General features: G+C 42.0%; 1 protein-coding gene across 7 annotated transcripts in view; it reads right to left on the bottom strand.

Annotated features, from left to right (window-relative positions):
• Positions 1–21,713, bottom strand: part of LOC310964126 (nuclear factor 1 B-type-like) — a 67,793-nt gene extending 46,080 nt beyond the window's left edge. For 6 of the 7 annotated variants that reach the window (XM_083937142.1, XM_083937147.1, XM_083937143.1 and 3 more), the window contains exons 1-2: positions 19,799–20,282; positions 16,583–17,114 (exon numbers count right to left, since the gene is read on the bottom strand). In XM_083937142.1, coding sequence (XP_083793268.1) covers positions 16,583–17,114; positions 19,799–19,825 — 559 coding nt within the window. In that variant the 5' untranslated portion in view covers positions 19,826–20,282. Of the gene's footprint in view, positions 1–16,582; positions 17,115–19,798; positions 20,283–21,438 lie in introns of those variants that run through there. The other variant, XM_083937144.1, reaches the window with a different exon arrangement.
• Between the last annotated feature and the right edge of the window lie 4,371 nt (positions 21,714–26,084).

The following is a 26,084-nucleotide window of genomic DNA, read 5'->3' as shown; positions in this document are numbered from 1 at the left end:
TCCCCATCGATCGTTTTGGGATGTGCAAGGAGATGTGGGCAGAGGGAGACAGACGTAGCCTCCAGAGCCTGGCCACAGTTATGGTGGGGTGTGTATGTGGGGTGAGTAGTCTTGTTATGACTGCCATGAGAATTGGGCCTCCGCCCCAATCAGTGTGTAGCCGCCATAGGCTGTATAATAAAGATGGACGTAGCTTCCGGGTCTGAAAAGTACAGCCAGTACAGAGGTGCCTTGAACCAGCATTCTTTCTACTTTCGAGTGTGTGTGTGTGTGTGTGAGTGTGTGTGTGGGTGGGTGGGGGCTCCACGGGTTTTCGCCAAAAGAAGTCCTTTTTTTATAGAAGTCAATAAGAAAATGTCTCTTTTCCTAATGAGTAGATGATCTTAATCACTTCTTTCAAGTTTTCTTCAATAAAGCATGATGTTCATTTAGTAAATTAGGCTCCCATTTAGAGTTGAATAGACAATAAAGTGAGCAATGCAATAAGGCGTGGCCACCTTGTGAGTGACAGGCACAGGACAGGACAGCGACAGGATAGAGGCTTAGCAATGCATATACCCTGCATTACCCTGAGTACATTAAAACAGCGTAAACTGGTTTTGTTCTCTCTCAGTGCGTTTTCACTTCATCAAAGTTAATTGTAACATTTTGTTCGCCTACTGTAAATATGTCTTGATCAGTGTTTGGTTACACCTTGCTAACAAAGCTAAAGTAAACGAGCCAGCAAGCACTAGCAGTAGCTGGTTACTTAAGGGAAACATCTACAGTTTCCCTCTTTAGAGTTTAGAGCAGCGCAGTGTCACTGAAATGACTAATAAATAAATAAAAAAACACTCCTCCCCAGCTCCACACCTAATCCACATATGGTCACGTCCGATGTCCTGGCTTCAAAAGTAGCTACATCCATCTCTTATACAGTTTATCATTGCTGCAGAGTGTGCAATCAACCAAACAGTGCTTGTTCATTCGGACCAGCAAGGTTTAGGCCTTTTAGAAATAACTAGAGATGCACAGATCCATTTTTTTCCGATCCAATCTAATACAGATACCTGGGCTGAGCGTATCGGCCGATACCCGATACCACTGCTGAATGAATGAACCGTATACTTTGCCGTGTGAGTGAAATCAACAGGCTTCACATACACATTTATCCTTGTTAAAAAGGTAACAAATTAACACAGATATAAATGTACTTAATATTATTTATTAACAAATAATAAAGTGTACATTAGCAGCCATGTAAAGTGCAGTGCAAACAAAAAAAAGACTGGATCGGCCTTATTCATCCGATATCCGACTCAGCTAATTAGTCAATATCGGCGCCGATATCCCTAGAAATAAAAAGACTAAAACTTATCTTTATCATTTACGTCACCACTAATGCCCTTGCTGGTAGTTAGGCTACTAGTGCTGGCCTTATCTGGTTTCATGACCTATATCAGGAGTTATTTGCTCAAGTCACAGAGGCAGCTCCTTTGGGTTGTTGGGTTTCCTTATCTGGGTTTGTCTGGACAAATCTTGGACACAAAGCGCCCATTTTGTGCTCCTCTCTGGAGATCCTGTTACAGTGTCCCAGACACAACGCCGTCCACCAGCAGTGCCTCTGGGAGCATTTCGTTTGGCTGGGTGACACGATTAGGTGCTTCCTCAAACTACCAGCATATGATACATGTGCACTCCTCTTACTTCTCCCGAGTGCGCTTTTGTGCTGTAACAGGGTAAAATAATCAGCGAGGGGGTCAAATGATGTCATGCTGCAAGAATTCAGACATAGCAAACTCCCATCCACTTTACAGACAAAAATATTCAAGTGGATCCAACAGTGCTTGAGGATTCCCCAAAGCCTGTGCACTGATTGCTGTAATAACTGCATTGTTGCTCAAGCACCGTCTGCCTGTTTCTACTTGAGATATACCAGGTAAATGGTTCATGGACCCAAAACATGCTACAAAATAATCCAGACATCAAAACATGAAACAAGTGATTTTGGGACATAACAGTACAATAACACCGTTTTGGATACTAAGAAAAATATCATCAAGTTGTCGTACATCGGGAGTGTGTGTATACAGATGCCTTGGAGTTGATCTAGTGGCCTTATTCCTCCTTAGCTACAGAAGGACAAAGTACAACCAAGAGAGAGAGAGGCAGAGAGAAGCAGGGGAAATGAGAGAGTGAGAGAAAAGAGTAGTGTTCGCTGACCTCATTCTTACAACAAGCCCGGGAAGAGCCTTTCCCTGGAACCGTTTCGCAATAGCACTGTTGTTTATACAGGTGGCGGGTGAGTCGAGCAAGATATGCAGAGAGCATGCATTTTGCAACACCTCATTATGAATACTAAACACATGCAGCATGTCAAATCACAAAGACACACACATACATGTTATCCCGAGTCCAAAGTGAGGCTTGAGTTTTGTTTTAGTTGTGACATTTGCTAGGGAATGCGTCATTTTGTAGGCTGAGGCCAATTCAACCGTCGCTGTTTGACTCTCAAAGTCAGGCTCCTTTACGCGATCCAAGAGCTGTCAAACACTATGATCCTCGGGTATCGTCCAGTGAGTGCTCGCCTCCTGGAACGGAGGCCTCTGGTTGGCTCGTGTGTTTGGCTGCGGGGCCGTCTCCTGCAACAACATCTACTTGGCCAGAGTTCAACCCACGTGGAAGGCTACAATAGCCCAAAGGTGGCTGCCCAGACCATTGTTTATGCAACAGCACACCGCTGCCAGGTTAAAGGGAAAAGAGCAAGACAGTGGATAAATATGCAGAGCTGCTGCCTGTAACAGAGTTATGCTCTCTGTTAATCCTCCTTGTACAAATACAGCTTAGTAACACATTTTATTATTAAACTGTAGATTTTTATTCATGCCTAAGATATTTTTTAAGATTGTTTGTACCATGACAAAAAAGGAGGGAATTAACATATTCTTAATGCTGCGTCTTCGCACATTTAAAGTATTGTCGTCTTTTAGTTAAATGCTGATGATTACAGTTTAATTGAACATGTTGCTATCTAAGAATAACGCTGTTAATTAATATTATATTGGAGTTAATGACCTGTACTTTTCCATTGTGTTTCTTTCTACAAGAAGTGGCACAACGTTGCCGTGGTACAAAATGGAAATCTGGCACCTTAACCAAAGCCATTTAACTTTAATGAAATCTTACCCAAACTAAATAGATTTTTACGCTCCTATTTCTGTAACAGTTGAAGCCTGAATACAAACCCATGCATAAGTTAATGTAGCGCCTATCTTATTTTCCCACTAACCAGCGAGGTGAACTAAATCCATTACATCGTAGAGAGAGGTGGGGGGGGGAAAAAAGATCCACACACCAGCTGTTTGGTAAACATACCAAAGTAATTGTTCCAAATACCTTACTTTAACACAGATTAAATGCAATTAGAGGCTGTTTATCTAACCACAACAAGTCTCTCTGCCAAATGAAAAACCTCTGTCATTGTTTCTAGCAGTTTTGCTCAGAGGCATTACAGCTGGGAATGGGATGACTTTTTCCAAACGTAGCTTCCTTATGTACAGGAAGGAACTTCTGTACACAAACAAAGCGTATGCTTATTGCATAGGAAGACTATAGGGTTGGGAAAAAACAGTTGGTTGGCTAAGGCAAAGGTCTTCTGAGGTGAATATGAGGAATTTAGGTCAGTGCAGCCGAGACATTTAACCAGCTCAAGCCGCTACAGCCTGGGTGGAAATAGCATGGGAGGCCAGTGAGAGGGAAACCAGTGCGTCACAGCTCCCGGCCTGATTCCAGGCTCCCCCCGACGCAAACAAGAGCCATAACTTCCCTAATGATCCCAGATCATGTAGGCTTCGGACATATCCCTATAGGGAGCGCTTCCTCTTCACCTTTGACCTCAAAGTGGGCGTGCCTACCTTTTGACTCTGCATGAAGTTCAGAACATGCAGGCTCTGTGCTAGTGTGGTGGGAGGAATAGCTGGCAAAAAGATCATCTGTGAGGTTTAAAAGTCCCATTGTGAAACATCTTTAATCCAAGTATGTACAAAATCTTATTAACGCTCCTAAAATCTGGGAAAATCCTATTCTAAGACCTAACAAATCTCTTAATATCTTAAATATTTGGCAAATCTTGATAATCTGACACTCTCTTGCATTCACTTCAGTTTCTCTGTCACACACAATTCAGTAGTCTAACACTACACGAACATGCAGTGAGCGCACGCGCACACACACACACACACACACACACACACACACACACACACACACACACACACACACACACACACAGGCACACACACACACACACACATTGTAAACAGTCTTTATTGAGACGTGAGTGCTTGTATAAACATAGCCAAGCCCTATTGAGGGTCCAGGGCTGGGTCGAACAATAAGAGGGGGAAAGTTGCTGGACGTTCCTCACAGACGGTGTGTACAAAATCCAATTATCAGAGCCACGGCATTAACATTCCAGCAGTCTGGCAGGTGACGGCTCCTTCTTTTCAGCCCCCCCCCCCCCCCCTCCCCCCTACACCATCAGCATGGGATAGAGTCGCCCGGCAGCACCTCGACAATACACACACATGCAGCCCTCTACAGCCCCCCACCCCCCCCAACCCCCCCACTTCTAAGATCCCCCAAGTATTGAGACATATATAGAGGGAAGAAGGCAAAGAGTGGGAGGCAGTTGGGGGGAGTGAGGGGTCCACCAGCGACACTGGTCTTTTCTTCAGGAGATCAGCGCGAGCAGGCAGTATCAGTCAATGGGGCATTCTTCTCCTCTCTGTCTCCGGGTGAGAATATGTTGATTGCTGATAACGTTGCTTTGATTGCCATAATGGGGAAACTCACTTTTTGTGTTGAGCGTTTGCCTCTAAACAGTGCGCGCTTTGTAAGCTCCGGGTGATGTTCGTGGCATACAAGATGGCGATTAAAAAAAGGTTTAACGGTAAAACAAAAACATTGTTGTTGTTCTTGGCTACAGGGCCAGTTGATAATGGATTAAAATAGAGTGTGTGCCTACGGGGGCCCCTCAGTGACACAAAGCAATGCAACCAATCCAGAAAACCAGAACAACTTGTATTCACTTAAAAACTTACAAAAACAAAAAATATTTAATTATACCCTCTGTAATTAGCCTATTAACCTCCTTCCAGCAATAAACCCTCTGGTATCATGAAGCAGGCCACCGTGCATCACTAACAGTTGTTCTTTTCTTTGCTTTACATACAGTACATGTGGCGTACGTGATAGGGTGCATGTGATATGTAACGCCTCTGCCTGGTGTCCTGCTCTGTACCCTTGTCAGGTCCTATATATAAACATACATCTGGCCCCCATTCTGCTCTTTCCATCATGTCATCTTACAGAGAAGGCTGTAAGAGATACACACAGTACAGAACATTAGGGCACAGTAGGGCTGGAACAAGTTAGTATTTTCATTATGGATTGATTCTTTTTGACTGATTACTTTTTTGGTCTACATAATGTACAAAAATAAATAAATAAGTGTCCACCAGAGCCAAGAAGGACAATTTTTCAGGCTTAAGCACAAACATATTCCATTTTCGAAGGATATAAAAACAGAAAAAGAAGCAAATCCTCACGTTTGAAAAGCTCTGGTTATTAATGAGTTATTGAAATTGAACTGAACTTTCTGTCCATCGCCTGATTTATTGACTAATCACAGCAGCGCTACAGTACAGTACAGAACAGTACAGTACATGATCCCTGCAGATTCCTTAAGCCCCGTTACCAAACACCTCAGGCAGGGATTAAGTTAAGAGTTCAAAGTGTGTGAGTGTGTGTGTGAGTGAGTGTATCTAGGTTAGTTTAACAGAATATGGTAGGACATACCAGCAATTTAACATATAATAGAGTGAATGCACATGTTTTATGTTACATGTAACCAATGGATATGTAACACCCTTAAGTATTTCTCTGTTACTAACTTTCTTTAATAAAACATTTTAAGAAGGGTCTCTTCTCAACAGTTTTCTGATTTACTCCACTTTTTGGTTTCACCTGCCCTCTTTGCATAGCTAAGAACTCTACAGCCCCCCCCCCCCTTTTTTTTTTGTGTTTCACTATCCTCCTCTGCGGTGAGATGTTAGTCAAGTGTCTTGTGGCTTTCTCCACCCTCACCAGAAGGCCTGCGCGCGGTTAATTATTCTTGGATGGCGGATGAAAAAAGTGAGTCCTTTCTTTTCTTTTCTTTTTTCATTAGCTCAGCAGCGGTTTCCCATTCATAACAGTTGGCACTGGTTTTGCACTGCCTGCCAGAGATCACACCCCAACCATTTTCATTTTCCTTCATCCATTTGTTTCATTCATGTCATAGATTTGGCAAGGGCCTGCATCGTTTTCCTGATGACCGTCGACCCTTCAACACCCTTCTTTTGAGCCTCAAACTCCCCGTTTGTGGCTTTGTTTTACATCATAGTGAAGGAAATGTGGAAACAACAATTGACACTGGTTTGCATCCAAGTGACTTTTGTGTTACAGTATTTCAGTTTTGGAATTATTAATTGTAATCTAAAACTGAAATAAATACTTTAGCAAGGCCATGTGAAGCACTGCTGGCATGCACTTAGATGAAGAGAAAGACTTCACACATTGAAAGATTTCCTGGGAAAGTAGATGGATACTGTTTGTGCATTTGAGTAGCAGTGTTGGAATAAATCCAAAGTTGAAAAAGAACCATTAAGTAAGTGTGGGCTAACATCCCCCTGCCTCCATATAGTATATTATCCTATAAGGCTGCAGAGTTAGTGAATGCACTGAGTAAAGCACTCTCCCTCCACACTTTAAGTGCATTACACAGTGCATTCAGCTATCTGAGGCCCCAAGAAACAGCAGTTTGTCATCATGCAACTACTGGAAATATGCCCAATGACAGGAAAGCTGTACATACACACACACATTGCTTCCACCCACCCACACTTTGCTAAATCTATCGACTGCAGCTGCGCGCATGTGTTTTAAATGCATGCACACAAGCTCAGTACACGTGAGTTCATAAGCAGCATGTGAGCGTCTGAGTCCAAACACTCTCAGGGCTGCAATCCAACCCCAGAGAACACCAAAGCGTCAAATAAAACCCAGGCCCTTCAGCATCGGGAACCAGGCTTCCCCAACATGGAAACAAACAAGATGGCTACCGTGTCTCCAACCCAAGCATGCCTTCACCGACTCCCATCTGAATGGAGTTACAGGCTGGCTAACAGGAGTGCAGAGGAGAAGAGTCTCCTGGGGCAGTTGGCTCAGCAAGCGGGACCAGAGGATGGCTGCACCATGGATTAGGGCCCCACAGTGGTCCATTGTTAATTGGGCGCCATGTGTGAAAGCTACAGAGAGATTAGTTTGTACAGCTGCTGCCATTTGTCATAACTGCTCTTAACAAGACACACATGGCAACCCAAGTTACAGCCAGAGGTTTTACAGAAAAAGGGGAGAAAAATGTCTGGCGAGCGTCTGATAGTTTGTGAAGCAGACCTGTATAAGCAGATGAAGATGTTCCTGGGAAACACCAGGCAGACTCAACTGGGATTCCATTAGAGATGATGAGTGTGAGCATTCGTCATTTAGCCATTTAGCAGTAGGTCAACTGGGGTTATTATCATAACTGCTCAAAAAGCTATGTTAAGCCAGTAGAGAGCCCACATTACAGGTTGCAAACAATTCTCTGAAAACAATGAGGGCAGATAGCTATTACATCATGGCCCTCACATTAGAGAGGCTCTGTTGTATTAGACAGGCAACAGAGATAACAAGAGGGTTAATGACTGTTATAACTGGATGAGCCCTTGTTAGCCAAATTTAATTGGTAATGTAGGCTAAACCATGGGGTTTAAGAGAGAGTCATTTTTTGGTAAGGATCCACAGTGGAATTGTGGGTTGTAGGTCTGCGCACATGTTGGAGGCCTAATTACATCTTGACTTTTTTAAATACGGAACAAGCTTTAAAAGCACTCTCACTTTCAATTTTTTGCCCGACAGTCGCTTGAGTAGTTGTTACTGAGAAACTGCGGTTCACTGAATATAAATGTATTCTTTAGTGGCAGGTGAGCAATGATCTGTTCAAGTTTTTTTCTCATGCACATTTATACGGGTTTGCGAGTGTGAACATGTGTCCACATGTGTGCATTTTTATGTTTGCATATAAATTTTTGGAAGGGTATTCAAAAAAGTGCAGCAAAGTTACCAGCTGGAGCCTCGTGCCGGTGGAGAGAGGGAGCCAACTCTGGAGCTTTCTGGAGCCAGATCATATAGGCTTTCAGGAGGCACCATGGTAACAAGCCCCATTCTTCCCCAGTAAAAATAACGGGCTTCATTAACCATCTTGTTAGTGCTGCATCAGGTTTTAATCACAGGGTCCAAACAGCACTGGATGAGCTTGTTGCTAACACAAGTAGTTGCAGAGTGGCCAACAATTTCACCGTTACTAAGCTCATAGACTGAGTGTTTCCAACAAAAATTATCTAAATTCACATCTAATGAAATTTTGCAAAATTCATGAGAAAAGGGGAATTATTACTTATAGTAATTGATAATGGTTTCTGATTTAAGTTGCTGGTTGTGCATGTTGTGTTTAGAGCTGCAACAATTAGAAAACTATTTTAATAAGCGATTAATCATGAAAGTCATTTTTCATGCAAAAATGGCAGAAAATGCTGTTTTGAGCCTCTCCAAAATGGACATTTCCTGATTTTCTCTGTTTTATGTCATATTTAACAGAACATCTTTGGGGTTTGGACTAACAAAACACATCCATGTAGAAATATCTTAAATAAAATGTGGCAAAGGTAAAAAAAAAATGTTTTTCCTTTTATTCACTGTATCCGTTTGTTGTTTAAATGACTTGATGTAAAGAGGCAGAGTGAAACCAGATCTGTCTGTCACAATGGAGGGAGTACCTCGGTGGAAAAACTGTAACACCTGCTGGTTTGGCAATCCTGGGAGATATGAAATGTTGTTCTAACCAACAAAGTGTCCATATTTCCTCTCCACCTGTCATTCTCTCTATATAGCTCATTTAATCACATACAACGCTGCTGTCTATCATAAAACACTACAGGTTTATGTAAGTGCTAAAAATGTAAATGACTTATTTGCCTACTCCCCTTGCCTTCTCTGCGGTTCTATAACTTTTCTTTACTGTATGGGTCAATAAAAACAAACAACCGTGTCGGGAGTTGTATTGTTTATTAAATTAAATATATGGTTCTTGCGCTAATCAAGACTTGGTTTCTAAATTTGGGAGATTTTTTTGAGAAGTGAACCTGACATATGTGAGGGAGGAGTGGAAGCTCTTTGGCTAGCTTTGACAACTCAATGGGGCGCTGATGAATCCGTCCCAAGAAGGCCATTCCCAAGCCCCAGACACCCTATCCCCTCTTTGACCCGCTGCACTGACATTAGAAAGAAATCCTCTGGGGATTCGCCCCGCCACCCTTAACAGCAACACGCCCACCCAAAAGTACATTTTGCACAGCACTGCTATGGCGGGCTTTTCTTTTTCGGTCCCACTCAGGTCTTGTCGAGCCGTCACAGTGATGGGCCGTACTGTACCGCCAGACAAAGGAAGAGACAACCATCACTCTGGGCCACTGATCGGCCCTGTCTGGGCTGAAAAGACTTTGATGGGGTGAAGCAGGGTGGGGGGTGCTGCACAGAGAAGTTAGTGTCTCCTGGGCAACCACTGTGATCGTCTGTCCCTGCCCAAAGTTCCCCATCACACCCCACCTACTACCCCTTCCCATTTTTTTCTTCCCTTCATTGGTTGTTCACAAGGCTCCTTCCTGGGTAAAGGGGACTGGCTTTTGCATGAATGTCTCAGTCTGGTACTTGAGGGAGCTTTTCTCCTTGTTGACTTGAAAAAATGGGAGGTCAAAAAAACATCTTCACATGAATTGTCCTCCCTGAACCTTCTTGTCCCTCTTTCCATTACAGACCCCGCTGTCTAACGTGGCCAGTCTAGCGCAGAAGATGGGACAACAGTAAGTTTTTCTAGCAGTTGTGCAAGTGCGGTGGCAAATAAGAGAGGGCAGCCATTGGATGGAGAAACTCAGGCAACAGGGAGGGTCTGCTTTGTAAGGCAGGACAGTGAGGTACAGTGTAGTGCCTGGGATAGGGGGTGAATGTACCCATTTGTCTTCATTTGGGAGGACCGGCAGACAGGGTGGGGGTGGGGATTCTATCCGGGAGGAGTGGGAGGTGCCGGTCCTCCAGTCAAGTGGCCTCGGGGGGATTTGAAATGCATTTGAGGTCCTCCCCAAAAGCCTGGGAAAGTGTGGTGAAGCTGAGATCTTAACCATAGACTAATGACACAAACTAGAGTCCTTAACCAAGTGTAGCCACAAACGTAAAATTGAGTCTCCTGCTGAAATAGACAAGAAAAGCCTTTCAAACACAATGCCTGTACCTCAGAATGGCAGAGAAAAGCCTTGTCCCGTTTTTGATGGATGCAACAGCGCAAACTGTGACACAAGCAAATTAAACACACTGATCCAGAGCAAAGAAGGGAGCCGTAAATTTTGTTGAGAAAGAAGGCATCCACATTTCTCAGTGGCCTCTGCTCCGAGTTGCCTTGTTTCCATGGAGATTTATGTACACATGGCACACAAAAGAGGGCCAAGGAGGTAACACAGCCTGTTTAAGCCTTGAGGTATTTGCTCGAGCAAAACCCTGCTGCTAATAACACAAGCTTCATACTGAGCCAGGCAACCTGGCTGCACTGCACCCAGGTTAGTGTTTGAGAAAGAACAAGAGGGGAAAGAAGGCAGAGGAGGTCAGATCACAGACAACCAAAGATCCTGGCAAAGGAGTTAAGACATTAAAAGAGAGAGAGCATAAGAAGCAAAGAAAGAAACAAAGAAAGAAAGCGGACGAGAGGCAAGAAAGACAGCATGAAGCAAGCAGGAAAGAAAGACCACTGCAAAACATAAATAGCTCCCGGGTTAAGAGAAAAAGGATCGGGAGGACATTTAGTGGGAAGCGGAAATCAATAAGGCAAGCGGTGAAGCTGGGAGGGAGTTCTAAGTGGATTAGATTGAGAGAATGTGTTCGATAGGTTATGGCTCTGACAGAGAGGTAGCCAGACACCGCAGGCTCTATTGCATACTAATAAGGAAGCCAGAATGGAAGCTGAGCACAGGGTTGTGCGGTTCAATCTGAAGAGTTTTTTTCTATATGGCTCTAGAGTCATCGGTTAAGGTTTTTCTCAGGAGCTGTATTTTACGGCCTTGTTTATTTTGTTCTGAATGTTCACTGTTAAAAATTCATGTCCAAGAATAAAATTCCACTCAACTTCCAGAAGAACCAAGAGTAGTTTTTTTTCCAGTATCATCTCACCAGAAAATATTCAAATTAAAGGCTGCTGAATAACTGTACTTAACCCTGCAAAAAAGAAGACACAAACAGTAGTGTGCTTAGCGCTGTCTGCTTACAACAACTTTTGTTTCACGCTTCTGGCAGGAACCCAGCCACCCTCTCTCTGGCCAAGCGCCTGGGCCTGGGACAGCTGTCATGGTCGGAGTCTCTGGCTTGAGGGAAAGCCAGGGAGTGAGAAAAAGAAAAGAGACTGGGAGAGAGACGGAGTGAGAGAGTCATTTGGCCGGGCAATGTGCCGCAGGGGTGATTCCTGATGGCAGAGGAGGATAAGGGGATGAGGGGAGGGAGGGATAGATGTTGTGCTTAGTCACAGACCTCCACTGTGACCCAGAAGGTCAGGCCTCCGCACTGGCCGCCTGACCAAAGCCTCTGAGGCAGCCGGGTGGAAAACAAGATGCAAGCAGTTACCCCACGCAGCGTGGTGAGCAGGCAGTGGCCAGTCTCTCGGAGATAGGGACCAGCCAGACGACCCAGCCCGAGGGATTGGAAAGGGGGGAGAGGGGTGTGGGAAGTCAGTGGTACCTACACCCCCTCACTTAGGCCAGTGAGCCAAGGGACCACCAGCCAGACCAGAAGTAGTGGCGGGGGAGCGGAGACAAACAGTTGCCAAGAGACCAATGGTGATCTTGCGACCGCCACAGTTTGACCCCGACTGAGGAGGTCAACAAGAGGGGCTTACGGGAAGCTCCCCCACCTCCTTCCCCCTGACCACCATCACCACCCTCCCCAGGCAAAAAGTCTTCCTCCTCCACGTGCCCTGGGCCAACAACAGCGCGTTTTTTCACTGATCTGTTTTGCTCAATTAAACTTCAGAGGACACCATGCCACATTTCTTTGAAAAGGTCACGACCCCAGGTTCAGAGGTTAAGTCTGCCGCTCGTAAAACAAGGTCTCCTCTAACATGGCAGCATGCATTCAGAGGTAATCCATCCATTTCCACAAACCATCATGACAGCGTGAAAAAAAAGTTATGTTACTGGGGGGGTGTCAAGGTAGTGATGTTTTACGGCCGTGTTAACTTTCAGAGCCAGAGTAATGGGAAAGCTGCTTGACCTTGACTTCTTTAGTCTCCCATTGGACTAACTTAGCAATCCTCTTCTCTCACTGCTTAGAAGGCACTGACAACTTTCAAAAACGCCTAAAATTCTTTGGAGGCATTTCTCATTGCTACTACCATTCCTAAGGTTGTCACGGTAGTAGAAATAAAAAATCTATATATACTCAATACCTCTTTCTAAATCACGGTAAAAAGAAAAAAAGTCCTTGGCACACAAAATAGAATATGTTTTTCTTTTTTTTTATTCACAACCTACACACACTCTTGACTTCAGATCTCACACTTTTTCAATCTCCAATCAAGATTTTCAATCTGTTTGGAGATTGGCTTTTCTATAGCTTCTGGACTTTAGATACGATCAAATGTGGATATTATATTGTTTTAAGCAGGTAGTATTGAAAAAGTATCAAAGTAGCAATACTTACAACCTTAACCTTTCTCACTTTATTCCACTAAAGTACCACTTACTGAATTCATTTATAATAAAAGTAGAATATGTACAGCACATAATACCCGTAACATTTTCCAAAATTCCTCAGAATTCTTCAGCTTGATTGCTTGTGTATCTTAATCCCATATGTTTTTTGAATTATTTTCATTTCATGTTTTATTAATTACAGACATGTATTATAAAAAAAAAGATTTGATTTAATGAGAAGAGAGCTTTCAGTGACTACATTAACTCCATTCCTATATTTATTGAGGAAATAGTGATGTGCAGTTTCACAATGCCAAATACAATCAAGGCTCCTAACATGTCTTAACATGACCATTATCTACATGTCTTGTTACAACTATTCCATCAAGCTGTCAAACTGGAAATGCAAAATATGACTCCAGGTGGGTAGAAGCAATGTGTCAAAAGAATTGCACTCCTTATTTGATCAGATAACGATAAAACAGCCATGTATGTGTGTGAGTGTGTGTACTGTGTGTGTGTGTGTGTGTGTGTGTGTGTGTGTGTGTGTGTGTGTGTGTGTGTGTGTGTGTGTGTGTGTGTGTGTGTGTGTGTGTGTGTGAGAAGCAGGGGCCTTGTATTGAACACGGCCTGCCAGTTGGCACAATGGATGCCACAACCCCCACTCGCAGCCCCCAGCCTACTTCCCAGCGGGCATTCATCTGGGCATGCACATGGGTGCTACAGCCCTGCCTTGCTAAACGCGTCTGTGCCCCAGAACAAGGGGGCTGAGTGCCCTCTCTAAATTCACCCCGCACACTCTCTGCCAACCCGCCGACCCTTCTCAGGCAGTAACCCACCAGAAACAAAAACAAATAAACGTATTGATTTTGCTACAAAATCAAAAAAATCAAAAATCCTGTTGTGTAATTAACGGCAGCAACATATTTTTTGTCATTCAATTACACAACACAGCATAAGTAAGCCATTGCCAGGTAGCAGGACAGCGAGAACAATATTAAAAAGCACAGTCCAGACCCATTTTTTTTTTTCCGAGCGGTTCGCACAAATACCAGATTCTGTTTCAGTCAGAGCAGTTTGTTTGTTTCTTTGTGTTTGATTGTATGTTTGTTTGTTTCGTGCAGTTGCAGCAGAACAAAGGCAGCGGCTTCCATTCTGCCACTGTCAAAAAACTTTCCAACATGCCCACTGCATTGCGGATGCCAACCAACGAATCAAAGGCATGCTGCAAGCAGACAAAGAGGGTTTGATGCCAACCTCCAAACCTCTAACAACCATTACTGGTGATTTGCCTGCCTCCCTGGCACAGTGCAAAACAAAATGGCGCCGCACCACACGCTACCACAATATGGCTGCATTGTCTGAAGATGGGCACTGCATGGTAACTTGAAGAAAAGGAAAAGACGCTTTAGCTTGCAAAAACGAAATAGGAAAAAAAAAAATGCATGGCCGTCTTGTGATCCCGGTAAAAGAATACTATTTTGTATTTGCCAAATTTTCAACCTAAAGAAATGTTGAGGACAACGGTGAATAATCGCTCTGATGCACGATGCGATGTTGAATCACAGTGAATTAATTCTCTGGGGGGAAAAAAAGAACATTATGTTCACCATTTGATTTCAAACACTAAAAATGAATCTTCCTGCCAATAATTTCCCCCCATCGCGGACACCTTTTCCTAAAATAAAAGCGAGTGAAATACCGTCCCATAATGTACAATACAAGCACTAACATTAACATTAAAATGGTGAACGATCTATGAAAACAGCACTAAAGAGCCATTCCCAACTTGGTAGTGAACAGTTAAAAAATGCAGCAGATGCAAACTAGAGAAGCGGTGGCATTCTACAAAAGACACAAAAGAGGGTCTGATGCCAACCCCGGTGCCACTGGCAACCATTATTGTCTGTGTGCTGTGCCTTCTGCTTTCCCTGGCACTTATCAAACACAAAATGGCGCTCAGGGTTTGATGATAATGAGCTAGCTATACCACCATCTCTCCGTCTATAGCAAAGTATTGGGTGTTGCTAGAATAGATTTAATACATGGGAATTTCAACGGGGTTTACTATAGGGGGATTCCAATTGTGTCAACAGATAAAGGGAGGAAGTTCACTTTAAGGGACATGAATGATACTGCCACAACCCTTTTTGAATGAGTTATTCAATTCTGCAACGAGAAAAAATCATTATTTTCTGCTGAACTTGTGCGTCCTCAATTATGGCTCCCCTTCTCCTTAAACAGATTTAATATCAGATTTAAGTGTGTGAAACAAGTTACTTTGAATTTGCATTTTGGAAGACAGATTATGCCCTGCAAAGCTGCTTTTCTACAATAATTTCTATTAACATATTTTGCCTTAAATGTTTCATTGTTGGAACATATTGATGTATATGTAGATGCCGGCATTGGATTAGTCTGTTGCAGTCTTTTGGTTGTATATGACTGCGAAAACTAAGTTATAATAATTCAAGTCTGAAAAAAAAGGTTTTAACATATCCATTCAAAAAATGTGTCATGTTAAAACCCTAGGCCAAAACCTATTCCTGTAGCTGGCAGCGCATTTTTTTTCGACCTCATATTTAACACTGTGCTGAATAAACATCAAGCCCATCACTGTGTCGGCAAAAACCTCTTGTGTAAAAAAAAAAACCAGCTTTTCAGGAATCAAGAAAAGACAGTTTTCAGCACAAACATGATCACACATGACACGCATGAATAACAGACAGATTATCTTATATGTACTGAAATGTACCGCAAACATTAAAAATGCCCACTCAGGTTTACTTTATTCTCAGTGCAAAGCTGTGAAGTGATGTAATATCAGCTATACGTTTATCGATACAATTAGGTTTTTGTACATTTTTTTAAATGGAGAAAATTTTGCGTCATTTTTGATTGAAAACAGAAACGTTTTTAAATGACATAATGCTATGTTATATAACGGGGCCTATGGGGACGGAGGCAGTGTGTTCCTTCATAAAAAGAACAACCACAGTTTTTTTTTTTAAATATATACTGTTAATAAACGTCACAAAAATATACTACTAGTGGGTTCGTTTATAATTCCCCAGTCTACTGCACTACTTTTCACATGACATTTATTGAATTCAAATAGAATAAGTGTACTGTGTGTGTGTGTGTGTGTGTGTGTGTGTGTGTGTGTGTGTGTGTGTGTGTGTGTGTGTGTGTGTGTGTGTGTGTGTGTGTGTGTGTGTGTGTGTGTGTGTGTGTGTGTGTGTGTGCACTTGTAAAAGCCTATGTTTGTACAAGATAATACGTACCCTGGGCACATGATTGAAGTAAGAGTTATAACTGGATATGAGTAGGAGCTGCTGCTGGGGTAGAGCAGAGCAAGCCACATTTAAAACATGTTCTGCATTTGATATCGATTGTCTTTTTTTGTTTCGTAATGAGCCATATAAAAATATACGCTGCATATATACAGCACTGACTGTCACGTTTCCCATGTTTATTTGTCTGGCGAATGTAGTGGTGATTTAAGCCAGTCTCAGCAAGACTGCCAAAAAGTAACACGTGACCCTTGACCTTGCCAAGCCATCATTCACGCACACACACACACACACACGCACACATGCCCACACACACACACACACACACACACACACACACACACACACACACACACACACACACACACACACACACACACACACACACACACACACACACACACACACACACGCACACACACAGTATGAGCTTGAACCTACCTTGGTCCTGGACATAGTATGCTAGAAACAAGTCCAGCTCCTTGACCGATACTGTTATGTGGTGCGGCTGGACACAAAGTGCTGGGTTGGTGCAATGTTGAGACTTGACAAGGCGTTCCCCGTCTGTACTTTCCAGAGGGATGCCTTTGAAGAGGATGACCATCACCAGGTCCAGACGCCAGACTTTGTCGGCCTGCCTCAAGCAGTCGATCCGGCGGATCTTGCCCTTCTGGTCTGGGTTGGACAGCACGCAGCACGGGTGCTTCTTGCCCGTCACGCTGAGGACAAAGTCCTCCCGGTACTCCTGCCGAATGTCCTTACGCAGCTTGGCCAGCAGCCTGGAAGCCCACTTCTGCTTAACCTCAGGCTTTTCACCCAGAAGCTCGTCCTTCACCGCACGCTCTTCGTCCTTGGACATCCGCTTCTCGTGCTTCTTGAAGTACTTGCGTTTTCTGGCCTGGAGGTTGAACCATGTGTAGGCAATGGCACGGACGTGAGGAAGAAGTGCCTCGATGAAGGGATGAAATTCATCCTGGAGCATCCGAGGGACACAGTGAGGAGAGGGAAGAGAGAAGGAGAGAAATGTAATCAGAAAGTCAGGTCATTAAACATGGAGAAGAAATATGGGTTTAGTCAGCTACTAATTTGAGGCATAAGGGAACAAATAAACAATTCTTTGTAATTAGTCCCATAATATCATGATGGCAGTTTCAACAGCTTTAATTTATGAAGTTTCCCTTCACATATTAACACTAGTTTTACCATCATGGCTGTATCTGGGCGTACTGCAGGTATGACAAGGACATTCCACTGTTTATATCAACTGCCAGCACTACAATAGCACCAGGCCCGGTGACTGAATGCACTCGCGTCTCTGCTCTCATTTCCCGTACATGCTCTGAGCGGGACTCCTGTGCTGCTGCTGCTACAGGGAGCTCAGCCCCACACAGTTGTATTTCTATTATCAAACTTTCCGCATTCCAATGCAAACTTATCCCATGTTCACGAAGGATGCAGGATAAGCTCGAGGGCCAAGTGGGGTGCAGTCCCAAAAATAGGAAATTAAAGATATTCCTGTTCTCCTGACACGTACAAACCGCCTTGTATACAGGCTGCACATTTAAAATGCATTAAAAACACCAGCAGAGGAGAAGGGCGGCATATCAAATAAAGCAAAGGCATTTTGCAAAGGTTGAGTTAGGACTCGATTCTGAGTTTGTGCCAAAGTCTTGAGGTTGACACGCGGAATGACTCTTACCCAGCTTCATTCCAAAAACCTGAGTCAGTCATATTCAAATCACGGCCTTCTCTTTTTTTTTAATTCAAAAAAATGTGATGTGGTTTCTTATTTTTCTGATAAATGATCAGACTCTTATTGACATTAGTAGTAATATTTTCAACACAAATTTAGCTTTTCCAAATGTTGTAGTCAATCTAATTCTGCATATTCGGCATTGTGCCGAAGTACACGTTATAGCACATTAACCTTAATTCTAAACTAAAAAACTGCAAATATAAGTTTGTATGTTGTTTTTTTAAAACTTTTTCAATGCTCATTGACAGTATTTCTCTGTAACCTCAAAACCCCCAAAAAAGGCTAAATACGAAATATTTCTACAGCAGTTCACTGGCCCACGGGGTTTTACATCAATAACACTTCAGTGAGTCTCAAACTAATTATAATGACCTCTTAAACTGTTTTCTGTAGGTGGAGGAATGTACAGGAGAGTGTGGATATTTAAGTCTTCAAAAAATGACAGCAGCTGTGAGTGACGTGTGGACGCGTGAACTCATCTTTGTTTTAGGTCATTAAAACGTCAAATGTAATAAGTATAGGCAGCCCCTTCTGAGCAAGCGTTTGAGGAGTTAAACCACATATTGTTCTTTTTGTAGGTAGTCAGGGGGGCTATATAGGAAACCACAGAAATCCACTCCCTATCTGCGCCTGCCTGGTGCTTCTCTATGAAGCCACATTTCTGGTCTGCACTTTCAGGCCAATAAAACTCTTGCTCCAGTACAGTAATGTCAAATTATAACCATTTATTATACAGAGTGAAAAGGCATTTTAATTCTCCACAGATAGTTTCGAAATGTATTATATTTACTATGGATACTATATCTATCCAGTCTTTTGGAGAGGTAAAAAAAAAATTGAATTCAATAAATTGAGAACTCCTTTAAATGTCATCTCCTCACTATAATGTTGCCAATTAAACTGACAAAAGCCAGCAGTAATTGCTAGTAAATGTGCTCGGCAGCAAATGTTTCTGAAATCCTTTTCACTTTTGGTTTCCTGTGCAAAAACACTTTAAATATTCTGTTAATTTGTTTCAACTCAGGCTAAAGGCAAATGCTGTAAAGATAAATGACTTGGCCAGGGCCTATACAGTGCACTTCAGCTGGGGCCATAAAAGCACAATCCTCTTAAGTACAAACTAAACCACATCTCAGTCAATCACTTACTTATGCCAAGTAAAATATAAACAGTAAAACTGAGTCAGCCAAAACAGTCAGCTCCTCTGTCCGACCGCTGAATCAACCTTATCGTGCGTTTGATCTTCCTGCAGTGAAAGTGGCTTTATCTTCTTCCAACTTCACTTCCTTAAAGTATAAGGGTTTTTACTCTAAATAAAAATATACACGTGGAAAAAAAAATACAAAGCTCAAACAAGGCTCGGAGGTGTGTGTGCGTGTGTCTGCGTGTGTGTGTGTGTGTGTGTGTGGGTGGTTATTGGAGTACGCAAATAACCTAATTAAACCTGAGAGAAAATGAACATACCTTCGTCAATTACGCACGGCTGTTAAAATGACAGTCGGGGAATAGTATTTAAAAAAATCATCTTTACGCATAACTTTACGCACACAAAGAGCGCACTTGAGTGACTTTTTCTGCGCTTACGGGACTATTGGATTCTTTTTTCATTAGGGCTCTCGCTCGAATCTAACACTTCTGACGTAAAAAACACCACAATTGTGTCATAAACACGTGCATTTTGGATTAAAACCTTAAATTCCGGTTAGTCCCAGCGCTGTATTTTCATTTACAGGGCAACACTTCATTGCATTATGAAAGTATTTCCCAAGCAGAGGTGAAACTGCACAATTCTGACGCGTGCACAGAACTTTCAATTCCCTTGCCTGTCACAATTCTATTACAAATGTGAAAATCATGGCAATTAAATGTATTTATGCAGATGTATAAAAAGACACAAATACCTGAGTGAGGCAAATTGGAGAATACATGACGAGACGGCTACACACAAAAAAAAAGTGAATGTACTTGGACTGATTCCTCTGATCACTTTATCGCGCCATTCCCGGACTGGTGTGCACCACGCAAGACTGTGGAGCAGCTATCCGCGTTAAACAATAAGTAGATTATCCGAGAACATCCATGAATTTGCGCGATCCAAAGATTGTCGTCTCCGCAGAGAAAAAAAAGGAGATATTCTGCAGGATGTTTTTTTTTAAGTTGACATGCACGTTAAGCACTTGCAGATACTCGTAGAGCCGGTGCAGACAGGGCTGCTGCTGCTGCTGCTGCTGCTGCTGCTGCTGTATACTCCTCTAATACACGGGCTCTGTGCGCGTCTCGCTGCTGTGATAGCTCGTTCATAGAAGCATTGTGGGGAGCATCAGAGGGCGCCGAGCGTGTGATGTTCACCCCTGCTTTAACCAAACTTGATATGAAATCGACCGGTGCACCTTCGGTCCTGCGCGATTCCAGCAAATCAGACCCAACTTTTTTCTTTTTTCTTTTTTTCTTTCACCCACGTAATTACACAGTCACACTCCTCCTCCTCCTCCTCCTCCTCCTCCTCCTCCTCAGAACACACAACCCCTATCCACCATCCAGCACCTTCTTCTCCTCCTAGGCTATCTGAAAACACAGCACACATTTCATTCTGCCCCACTCACTCCAGCAGACATTTCTTTGGTGCTTCTTCTGGGACTTCGGACCCCAGCCTCGGTCACACACAAACGGAAAAAAGGGACATTTCCCTCCGCAGATCCGGCACCCTTTACCCCCGAGCTCCGTGTCAACAACATGCGCTTACTGCTTTTTTTTTTTTACAGTTCCGACTATTCAAGTGTCTGCGGTCCACACCAAAAACACTAACTTTAAGTCTTTTTTATGAACTCACTTTACAGTAAAGTTAGAAACAGTGTAGCAAAGAATACATTAATTCAGTTTATGTTCTGGAAAAGTCCCTGAAACAAATCACGATAAGATAAATAGGCCATCTAATATAAAAGATAATTGTGTTAGGTTTTTTACACATAGTCTTTTAAAGACCTACTAATGAAGATACTTATTTTAACTTGTTATTGTTTACTGCAGAATTATCCCAATAAACGACCGGTCAAAAGGAAACTTTGACGCATTAACATTAGTAAAAAGGGGGGACTTTGTTTTTAAAACAGTGTTGTTGTTGTTTTTAATTAGCCCTAAGTTTTTATAGATAGTTGCTAAAGACTCTTAACTCAGGACTGGACGCGCGACATGGTTACTTAGTTGCTGCAGTGCGTGCGTGCGTGCGTGCGTGAGTGTGTGTGTGTGTGTGTGTGTGTGTGTGTATGCGTGTGTGTGTCCCACAGAGCTGTCACCAGCCTACACAGAGTTCATTCGCCAAATTAAGGGGAATGGGACGTTAACATAGGCTGCAGGAGCATCTGTGCCAAGTTTAGTACAATTCTGGCCCCGACCGTGCCAAATGCTGTGGTCCGTGTTACCACTCCGTCTCGTCGTGAGGACAGGACAGTTACGCTATAATAAGATATTTAAAAAAAAAAAAAGAAATCACAAATGGTATCATCACAACATCAGAAAACAATAATAACCCACGTTCACGTACCATTGCACTGTACTGCATGGATTAATGGGGAATCCTGGAGCCTGGTTGAAACACACAAGCCGGTAGCTTCACATTTCTCACGTTCAACTTTGTGCTTTTGAAGGGGTTTTCTCTCGCAGGGCTCGCGCAAAAAAAAAGTCAACACCGGAAGACAATTTCTTTGCAGATAGCGGTGAACAGAAGTTGGGAGCACCTCGCGTTTTTTTTTCTCGTTTTTTTTCTCGTCTTCCTTCCTCTTCAAGTCTTACTTTTGGATCGGTTTTTTGGAGGGTTGTTCAGAGAAGTTGAACGGGATCCAGAAGAGGCTGAGTTTTCGGCACTGGGCTGGTCTCCGCCTTCACTTTCACTGTGTGTCTGGCTGCCGCCCTCCGGCTCTCAGCAGTAACTGTCAAGTCGGATAGCATTTCAGCGAGGACATTTCCGGTACGACTTTTCCAAATAAACACCCTATTTACTAAACGACCAACTTCTCTCGTAGTTACACCTATTCATATGAAACACCAATACAATGCCAATTAACATCGATATTGTTGTATTCGACGGACACGTTACACATTTTTATGGCTCAGTTTAAAAATGTTCACAAACTTTTGCACATTTTTGCACACACTTTAATACTACAATACTCTTTTCAACTCAAAGAATTGTATTTATTTGTCAAACATTGTTTACATAAGTATATATAGATTTATACGAACAGTTTTTAAATATTATATTGTAGCGTCCTGAGCTAAATGTAACGGAGTTTGACATGACAATAAAGAATATTGAATCTTGAAAAGTATGCCACTGTCCAAGAAGAAGAAGAAGAAGAAGAAGAAGAAGAAGAAGAAGAAGAAGAAGAAGAAGAAGAAGAAGAAGAAGAAGAATTCCTTTATTAATCCCGTTAGGAAATTTCAATGCAAACATGTAAGCCTATCTCAAAAGTGTAAAGAAAGAATATGAACAGTAAATGTTTTAGCTTCCTGGTGGTACGGTTTTGATTGGTTTTAACCTGAACCCACAAAAGAGTACGCCTTTAGTTTACCTAAAAGCCCAAAATAACCCAAAGTGTAACATAGATAGCCAATGGTTTCCAGTGGCTAGCGTAACATTGGCTAGCTTAAATGTTTGTCTTGTAATGTTATCTCAACATAGTTAGGCTATTAAACTATGGGGTTATAGTAGCGATAAGAGTGCTAATATTGTATACTGTCAATTAAAGGTGTAATAACCCTCTATGATGGGAAGAACCTTTAAAACGGGACAAAGTCCACCTCTTATTTTGAAAGCAAGACTTCAACACTTCCTGGGTATCATCTAGCTGTTTCTCTGTAGTTTGATACAGCTCCGTTTTGTAATAGTGTTTGCATTCTTGCCTCTTATTGGCCAGAAGCAGTGGCCCCGGGACTCTCTACCCTGGGCCCCTCACTTCCGCTCCTCTGACGTGCTGTTTGGGGCTTGACAGAGCCGTTTCTGGACGGTCGGCCTGGAGAGCGATGTGGTCAGCGACTGATGGTGGGAGTCACAGCACTGCAGTAATTAGGCTACTGCTCTACAACACGCGCATGCTTGATTTCTTTAGAGTGATTATATTAATACAATTAATAATAATAATAGTAGTAGTATTAGGCTACCAATATACATTTTACATCTTATGTAGCAAAAAAGGTTCAGATTTTTTACACATGCCCTGTTCTAGTGATAAAGCCATTGTTGGGGTAATTACATGATCCCTATAGTTTTCCTGTGTTCATTACACTTAGCCTACTATGTACGATATAACTACCATAAAATAGTTATTTCATAATCAATAATATATTGACAACATATAGTTTTCCTGTGTTAATTCCACTTAGCCTACTATATACTATATAACTACCATAAAATAGTTATTTCCTAATCTATAATATATTAACAACATATAGTTTTCCTGTGTTAATTCCACTTAGCCTACTATATACTATATAACTACCATAAAATAGTTATTTCCTAATCTATAATATATTAACAACATATAGTTTTCCTGTGTTAATTCCACTTAGCCTACTATATACTATATAACTACTACAAAATAGTTATTTTCATAATCAATAATATATTGACAACATATAGTTTTCCTTTGTTAATTACACTTAGCCTACTATATACTATAGAACTACCATAAAATAGTTATTTCATAATCAATAATATATTGACAACATATAGTTTTCCTTTGTTAATTACACTTAGCCTACTATATACTATATAACTACCATAAAATAGTAATTTCATAATGAATAATATATTAACTACAAACGTTGAAAGGACTTGGTATACCGCAATATAATTGTAATATACTATTTTAATACATCAGTGCTGTTGTAGTGCTCATTAAGTAATAAGAATAGCAGTAGTGAACACTACGTTAGTATTGTAGTAATGGTGCAATTGCAGTTGACTGATTTTAAAAGAGTAATCTTCACAGGATGCCAAATACAGTATGCCAGCATAATCACATCAGAAAACATGATTATATGACTTGAATGGGTAGGCCGTCAATATATTTTATTGCTCTCTCATCACTGTTATCACAACATAAACACAGTACTCACATCATCTAAAAATGTCAGCCCCTTGGTAGAAAAAAATAGTTACAGCGCATGCGACATTACTGCCACACCCAGAGTTGTACTCTGTCAAATAAAAGGTGAAAATGTCTGCAAAAAATATATATATACACAAAACAAAATGTTGCCATGTGGTTCCAGTTTCAAGGCTATGTTCAGTCCGATATTGTCGGTGATTCAATTCACACGGTGGCAGCCTTGAAGCAAAGCTGTTTGCTGGGTTGAGGCAGAATAGATCCTGTCCTTCTGTTGCTTATCTATTCAAAAACACTCATTTTAAAAATGGAAATTTCAAGCATACCCAATACAGTTTGGAATACTTTGCTAAACACTCCCATTATATAGACTAGTGTTTTTTCCAAAAATCTTTACATTGAAATATAGAGCATTTTTTTAATTGCTGTTAATTGGCGAGGGGCTAGATCATTATCACACATGCTGACTCCATTACTTTCTCTGCCTTCATTCATCCAGCATTATACCATGCCAGTCCTCTGGTGCACATGGCAAGAGCCTTCACAGACTCTTCATCTCTAAATGTGAATCTAACGCCCCCATGTGGCCACAAACATAACCTGCTAGTTGCTTTGGGTTTGTGACCCACTGGAGATTTAAAACTGAGGTGCTGTATATCTTGTAGCTCTAATTCTAGGTAGGGAAGTGTCATTTAAGCACTTTAAAACACAAGTTTACATAAGCCCACAGGAGAGTGTTTCTTGGAAGTTTTTCTATTTCTCTATTTAAGGAACATTGGCAAAGCGAGTGTTGTTGGACACCATTAGGCTAAACGAATAAGACACATTCAGAGCCAAAAATTAAGAATTGGCACAAAAATGTTTAATCAGTCCATATAATTAAAAATGGAAAAGCTAGATAATTCCTAGTCAAATATGAAAATATTAACACCCAAAACATTATGTTGAGTGCAAACCTTCATAGGAAAAGCATAGGTGTTAATTACATAACAATGACTCTGTTCTATAAGCTGTCTAAGCAAGTATGACACTGAGCTAGTAGGCTTTTTACACCATTAGGTGGCGATGTACCAGTGCCGCCGTTACTGTAGTGACCACCTGTTTCATCTGGTTATCATCTAGTGCTATGGATTATATCAATAGATTCAACAGATGGCGTGATGCAGATGCCTTTGTCCATCAAGGTTAGATCGTTAAGTGCAGTAGTGTAGGTACTTCATTGTGTGATCATGCCGTTGCCACCCAGTATCACCATTTCCTCTGGGCCTTTCACAACAGCTGTAGGTAACCTTTCATGTAAAGGCCTTGTTGTGTCCCTGCTGAAATTGCTGCATTGTAAAAAGTGGGAAAGTATCAAAGCGCTCAATCCACAGAGAAATGCTCACAGCCCGTAAGAAACTGTGCCCTAAACGAGTCATCAGGACTTCTCTATGGTTGTGATTTCACAACTATATTATATATGAGGGATTTGGTAAAATATTGATGCAGGAATATATTGTATTGCTTCCTCTTGAGATACATTATCAGTACACGCAGGTGCCCTAAATGGATTCACATTTCTTCTGTCTCGTGAGAGAAAAGTACACGGGCAACACAATGAACCTGCATCGTCACCTTGTTCATCTTGTACGTGCCAGACAGGTTTGCATGAAACAAGCTGGTTAGGCTGGTTAAGCACTGGAAAGAGAGAGGCACTAAGATAATAGACTATGCTCCACACCAGGGGTGCCCAGTTCTGGTCATGGGGAGCCACTTTCCTTCATGTTTTAGGTTTCTCTCTGCTCCAGCACACCTGATTCTAACGACATGCTCGTTATATAGCAGTTGAAGCTCGTCACAGGTTTGAAAATCAGGTGTGTTTGAGCAGGGAGAAACCTAAAACATGCAGGACAGTGGCCCTCCAGGACCGCAATTGGGCACCCCTGCTCTGGACAATGCACAATGCAGTGAGTAAATATATAATTCCTGCTTTTATACTTGTAGGTGTTTTCTTCTTACGCAGATATTGTGATGTTTCGTAGATTATTGTCTTGCAATTCATTGAGTATCACAGAATTGCTGTAATCTAATACCATTGTTATGT

This window comes from Echiichthys vipera (genome assembly GCF_963691815.1).
Source record: "Echiichthys vipera genome assembly, chromosome: 22".
Classification (NCBI taxonomy): domain Eukaryota; kingdom Metazoa; phylum Chordata; class Actinopteri; order Perciformes; family Trachinidae; genus Echiichthys; species Echiichthys vipera.
The sequence above is the reverse complement of the archived record's forward strand: the minus strand, read 5'-3'. Positions and strand labels throughout refer to the sequence as shown.